This window comes from Capsicum annuum, chromosome 1, assembly GCF_002878395.1.
Source record: "Capsicum annuum cultivar UCD-10X-F1 chromosome 1, UCD10Xv1.1, whole genome shotgun sequence".
Lineage (NCBI taxonomy): Eukaryota > Viridiplantae > Streptophyta > Magnoliopsida > Solanales > Solanaceae > Capsicum > Capsicum annuum.
The window spans coordinates 2,705,657-2,712,594 of NC_061111.1; the positions used below are offsets into that span (position 1 = coordinate 2,705,657).

Here is a 6,938-nt window from a genome sequence, read left to right on the forward strand (position 1 = left end):
CATGATGATAACGGAAATAAGTGCTGAAACTGATTTTATAGATAAACAGTTATGTGTCTGGATAAAAGTGTTGAACGTGATTATAAAACAACACATCTGTTAGAACAGTAGAAGCGCCCGTTACATGGAAAAAGGGACAAATATTGCAGCAGAATGAAAGATGCTATGCCGCAGAATGATAAATTTTGATGATGTTTATGAAGAAATGTTACCTCCCATATCTCCTGATCAGTGTGCTCTGACAAGGGGTCAAGATTGTATCTAACAGTACCGCTAAAGAGCGTAGGATCTTGTGGAATGATGGATAAAGAAGATCGAAGATCATGATTACCGATTGTTGAAATATTTAGTCCATCTATGATGATCATTCCTTCCGTTGGCTCTACCAAGCGAAACAAGGCACTAATAAGAGTTGTTTTGCCACTACCTGTCCTGCCAACAATTCCAACTTTATATCCACCTTCAATTATGCAGCTAATGCCTTGTAGAACTAGTGGAACATTCGGTTGATATCTGACCTGGAATATAAATTTTGTGTGATCTTTGTTCTGCGTCGATGAATAAAGGATGATGGATAGCTAAGGAATTTGGATGCTAACCTTTAAATCAACAATCTCCACTTTACCAGTGGAAGGCCAAGAGGGATCAGGTCTGTTGCCTTGTATTATTTCAGGTCGTTCGCTAGGAATATGCATGTATTGCTCTAGTCTTTCGACTGAAATGATGGAGTTTTCTAGCATGCATTGGTTTTGGACTGAAGAAACTAGAAATACGTTTAAGGAAAGAGCGTACGACAGAGCCATGCCAATATATCCTGAAAATCAAATGCCAAAGTCTTAGTATATGAACCGAACATCATTTTGTTCTAGTTTAGAATTAGCTGCATGATGTGATGAACTTCAATACCTGAGTCAGAAGCTTCGAAGGGAAGTAAAACCATGGCTAAGGCCGACGATGAGAGAACTACTGCACAGAGAATTTCTAGACGTTGGATCAACCACTCGGTTGCTGAAAAGCTGTGGAAAAATGCAACTGCATTACTATCAACAAGTTGCAAATATTCTGTGCAAAAACGATCCTCCTCCTCGAAAGCTCTTATAGTCATTGCTCCTGCTATGGCTTCAGCAAGATTGCTAGCAACCGATGACTTTGTTGTGCCATCAATTCTCATGAGTTCCTTTGCTGAAGCAAAGTAGAATCTCTGTGCAGAACAGCAACACAGTGGCTAAAAAATTGAGCAGGCAGTCGATATAAGGACTAGTAATGAATCATGAGTAGGTAATATGTGCACCTGTAAAATCACTGTCATATAAATTGTTGGTATAATAACAATCAAGATTGGCCAGGTGAGAGCAGCCAATAGTCCTAAGCTGAAGTATGTGGTGAAGGTTGAGGACAGGGTTTGACTGAATCGAAATGACATGTCAAGATCCAAAACACTGAGGTCTGAGGACAACTGCAAAAAAGGACTATGTTAGTTCTATATATACTCTCAAGCATTGGTGTTATAAGCTAGCTTAGGTTGTCATTTCTTACCCGACTAAGTATTCTTCCAAGTGGGGTTGAATCGTAAAATGACATTGGTGCTCGGAATATAGACGTTAGTAACTTAGTAAAAATAGATTTTGATGACTTGAGGCCTAAATCAATCACTGCATAGGACCTAATGAACAAGGTCAGTGACATACCAAAACCTATGGATGAGTATACCAGGATGAGATTAAACATTGTGGTTCTTGAACTCTGTAAATCGGCAGCTAACAAAAGATTTTGTCCTAGCTGACCAACCATAAATAGGAGGTGTGAAAATATAGCCAAAAGGAGATGGAAAAGGCCGTTGCTTTGGACAAGATAATGTTTATACGGCTTAATACCGGTGTATCCTGATTCTCTTTCTTCTTGTTTGATCAACTGCTCACCAATGAGTGTTATTAGCTGTTCTTCTGCAGACAACTGATGAATGTTTTCTTCTGACCTTTTGGTCCTTCCTTGGGGAGCACACCCTCGATTACTCTCACTTTTAGTTGCTTCTCCATGGGCATGAATGAGGTTTCGAAACTCTTCACTAGAAAGAAGCAGTTGATCAAAGGAAGCTGACTGCATGATGTTCCCTTTGGACATTAGCTGTCGAGAAAATAAAATTTTGGTAAATCCCACACTTGCATAAAAAACCTCTAAATAAGTGGGGCAAACAAGGTCATCGTAATGGAGTGGAAGTTTAAATGTATTAATTACAGGATCATCATGCATAGTAAGTGAGATTCCGGTATCCAGAATAGATTACTAACCAGTATTGCATCAAATGTTGGAAGGAAATCTACTTGATGAGTAACAAGCAAGACTATCTTTCCAGAAAGAGCTCCCATGACATAATCCTGATAGCATTCCAAGTCAGCAATTTTACAAAATGTTTTCGGTCTTTAGTTTGTCGAGATGAATGTTCTTACATTAAACAGACAGGTTGAGGTGTGTGCATCAACTGCGCTGAATGGATCGTCCAACAGGTATATGTCAGAATCTTGATACAGTGCACGTGCCAGCTGAACTCGTTGCTTCTGTCCACCACTGAGGTTAACGCCTCTTTCTCCAATAATTGTTTGGTCGCCGAAAGGAAGCATTTCAAGGTCCTTGACAAGAGAACACCTTTCAAGTACTTCTTGGTATTTGATCTGATCCATGGTGGAACCAAAAAGTATGTTGTCCCTTATTGTTCCTGTCTGAATCCATGCATTCTGAGAAACGTATGACACCGTTCCATGAACTTGAACCTGAAAATTGAAAAGCCAATGATACAGATTTAGCATTTGCTGAGATCTAAGTATTACAGAAAAATTTGACAGTTAAAAGAGAATGAGAAGTCCACGTAAAACTTACCAAGCCATCAACATATGGAACCTCTCCGAGGATTGCAGCTAAAAGAGTTGATTTACCAGAACCAACCTCACCACAGATAGCTAACTTTTGCCCTTGTTTCACGTGAAGGTTTACACTTTTCACTGCAGGATTAGGAGAACTTGCAACCCATGATATCCCATTGGACTTGATGATTATGGAAGGCTCAAGTTCCTTCCGCCGGTACTTCTGCTCAATACGTCTGTTTTGCAACTCGGGAGCCTCAAGAAATTCCACAATTCGAGATAAGGAGACTTTTGCTTCTATGAATACTCCAAGAATATCAGGAACTGACCTAACAGGTTCCTGAACAATTCGTAAAGTGGCAAGGAATGTGAAGACATTAGTGGTATTGAGAGGTACTTTGAGTAAGTAGCAAGACCAGAAAGTAACTGCGGATACAATGATTGGCGTTGACCAAAACAAAACCAGGTAATAGCCTTTCTGCATCTGCACTGCTGATAACCATCGGTATTCTTCTTCTCTTAGCTTTACAATGGCATTCTTAAAATGTTTCTCCCACGCGTACAACTTCAACACTTTCATACTAGTAAGGGATTCCGTTATGGCCATTAGCATTCTGTCTTGCGCAACCATAAGCTCTGTCAAGTACTTGTGCTGATATTTGGCAACCGGAGAATTTCCTAGCACACTTGCTACAACTAATAGTAGAGCTGGTACGGTAGCCAGTCCCACAGCATAATACATTATGACTAGTGCAATGCATATCTGAATGCATGTTGTCCATATTTGATGAAACCAATATGGAAATTCACCAACTTTAAAGGTATCAACTGTGGCATAGTTTATTATCTCACCAGGTGAATGAGTATTCTTAGCCACATTTGAAAGGTGGAGTTGCTTATCATAGATAGCTGCAGTTAGCAAAGATTTAACTTGAAGGCCTATTAATCTAGTCCTGAAAAACCATTGCCTCTCTGCTAATGATTCTATGCATTTTGCAATAAGGATTGCCCCTGCTAGCACATAACCTTCATATTTGAAAGCTCCCTTTCCTTTGGCAACCTCAATGAAGGCATAAAGAAACAAAGGCCCTATTGACACCGTCACTGTCTTGATCAGAGCGAAGAATCCAGATACAACAATGGCTTTCCATTGACAGAAGACTATAGCTGAAAATACCGAAGGCCGAGGAGATGAGGTTTTTTGCTTACTTCTATTTACTTGCTCCTTAAACAACGAGTACAGTGTCCCAGCTTGATCCTCCATCCTCAACGCTGGAATGTCCTCATCATTGAGAGTTTTCTCCTTGCCCTTCTTCAGTAAATCATTCAACCAGCAAAACGACATTCTGCTGAAAAATCCAGCTTTGGCAAATGGAGTTGTATTGTCTTTCGATTCAGCTTGACCACAGGCATTGGCTTTTTCTCCCAGCAGAGGTTCACAAGTGCTTAATTTCTCTTGACCTTTGGATGCAGAAATGATCATTAGAATCACTCCTAGTAGAGGTAACACATCCAAGACTGATTTTGTGTACACCGTGTTCTCTACTATTACTTGCCATACGGATGAAATACAAAGAAATGACTCTAGTAAGCTTGCCATAAAAAGACACCACTTCCCGGGTGAAGAAGTATACTGCTTCTTGTAAATGGAGAGTAAACTTAGCATTAACAACATCAGCCCTTGTGACATCGGAACTAGCCATTGTAGGAGAGGTAGAACAGTGTGTCCTGAGACGACTATATGCAAAACTTTCCAAGTCCCCAAACTCAAGTATGCTAAAGCTAAAGTGCCATTGAAAATGTAGGAAAAAGTTGACAAGATAGAATTGCCTTGGAATTCAGAAGATGACACGCTCTTTCTCGATGAAAACTTGGCAGAAAAGAGGAAAACAAGAATAATCAGAAGCAGGATATTCGCAGAAATGACCAATATGCGGCTGGTGCATGAAGATGGATCAGGAAAAGTTGAACTGCAACTCTCTCCAGCCTTCTGAGAACAATCATCCTCCCCGCAGAAAACCGGCCAGAGATCCATGATTGTATATCCCTGATAACCTAAGGATTCGGTGGGGGGTGGCAGGTGTTAAAATCAGATTCTTGATTTTGTATCCACTAATGTGTAACAATCATGCGAGAGAATCAAAAGAAGAACGATGACAGGAGAGGTTCATTGGATTTTCATAGCGACAACAACTATTACTACTATGCTCGCTGTCCCAAGCAAGTGGAGTCCGCTGCTGTATGAATCCTCACTAACCATGTCACTATTATACAATGTTTCACGTTCACAATCAAGAAAATTTCACAGAGACCATCATTATCAAGAAACAGTAAGTTACGAAGTAAAATCACGTTTCGATTACAAGTGCTTCAAATCATTACTCTTTCAAAGCTGGTGCTTTTTAAATGTACAGATGAAGCACTTTTAAATGTATTAAGACATCTAAAAATCCAATAAAGTGCATCTACTTTAATCAATTAAAGTCCTACTTCCGGATAAAAAGAGAAAAGCATCTCATAAACAATCATTTCCATTTTCTTGAATATCTTTTGCATCATAGTTAACACTCATTAGTTGAAAAACTCAATTATCTTTTCCTCCTTTTTTTTTTTTTTCATTTTTCATCTACAAATGAAAGCCATTTTCAGAAAGAACTCCAATGTGTTTTTGCTTTTGTTCACTTACGGGTTCGGCCGAAACCAATAGCTTTTATCTTAAAGTATTCATTGAATATGTATACATTACTGATTCAAAACTCAATAGCTCAGAAAGCCCGAACCCAATAGCTTTTATCTTAAAGTATTCATTGAATATGTATACATTACTGATTCAAAACTCAATAACTCAGAAAGCACTAGAATTCCGAACTCATAAACTTCAAATTCTGACTCCGACTCCGGCTACTGAGGTTGTAAGGTGTAAGTGAACTAATCTTGAACTTAAAAAGTGGACAAAACATACTAACAAAACTAGCTGAAGGTAGACTTTCAAAAATAATAATAATAATAATTAACAAAATCAAAAAGTTTTGGAATTTACCTTTCTTGTCTTGTTAATTTCAGCTCCAAGAACAATCTTTTATTTGGTCCTCAACTTCAATGAATTTTTCCAGCAGAATATTATAGCAACTATAAAATAACTCCAGCATTTTAAAAATGACACATAACTGAATTTAAAAAAAAAAAACTCCCATGCATCTAACAAGTGCTAAGTAGTAGTTTTTAAGTTTAAACTTCTTTGTTGTTCAATCTTTAAAGATAGAATTTCATTTGTGTGTGATATATTTTGGATAAATCTTGAGACAATACCATATTTGTATATTAAAAAAAAAAAAAAATTGTCTATACTTGTACCATTGTGAACTTGAGTATAGTTCTTTTCTGGAAACTAGTACAATATGGCAAAATTCAAAAAGTGTATACTTGGGAAGTTTCTTTACTATGATTGTTTCTTTAGTATCAACCACAACTTGATAACATTTTATTACTTTGTGCTCTTTGATGACATAAAGTTTGTCAGTTTCAAGAATATAATACACCAAAAAGTTATTATTGATAAGAAAGTGACACAAGTCAAAGATATTTCTTTGCTTTAAGTATGTAAATACTCCTAAAAACAATGGGTATTTTAATGATTTGTAAAAGAATTAGATGCCATTAGACAGACAGCATATTATTCACACGAAAAAACTTATATTATATGCACCTGATGTTTACGTTAAGAAAATAAACACAAGACGTTAAGTGATATGTATGTACTGTTTAGTTTGTGAATATTATAACATATGATTGAATTATTTGATCAGATGTAGAAACTTGCACGTTAAGACAAATCGATAAATAAATGACATACGTCTATTACAGAAAATTTTATCAGTTAATCATAGTTATTAATGTGTCATTTTGTGGCTAGTGAACCTTTTGTAGTTAAAACTTGATTTGATGACTGATGTAAACATTGGTGGAACTAAGTTTTTTTTAAAAAAAAAAAAAAAGTTTATCTCAAGAGGGTCCCAAGACTCAATCATGATAAGAGTCCAAACCTCTTGGTTTTCCCCCAAAAATCCAAAAAAATACACC

The 6,938-nt window shown here is 37.3% G+C and overlaps 1 protein-coding gene across 1 annotated transcript in view; it reads right to left on the bottom strand.

Moving 5' to 3' along the window:
- Positions 1 to 6,332, bottom strand: part of LOC107864374 (ABC transporter C family member 10) — a gene marked incomplete in the record, with an annotated part of 10,416 nt that extends 4,084 nt beyond the window's left edge. Inside the window, 9 exon segments of the mRNA XM_047414317.1 lie at positions 213 to 518; positions 600 to 814; positions 907 to 1,201; positions 1,292 to 1,456; positions 1,537 to 2,124; positions 2,289 to 2,375; positions 2,448 to 2,768; positions 2,875 to 4,913; positions 5,899 to 6,332. Of these exon segments, the coding sequence (XP_047270273.1) occupies positions 213 to 518; positions 600 to 814; positions 907 to 1,201; positions 1,292 to 1,456; positions 1,537 to 2,124; positions 2,289 to 2,375; positions 2,448 to 2,768; positions 2,875 to 4,893 (3,996 nt within the window).
- Between the last annotated feature and the right edge of the window lie 606 nt (positions 6,333 to 6,938).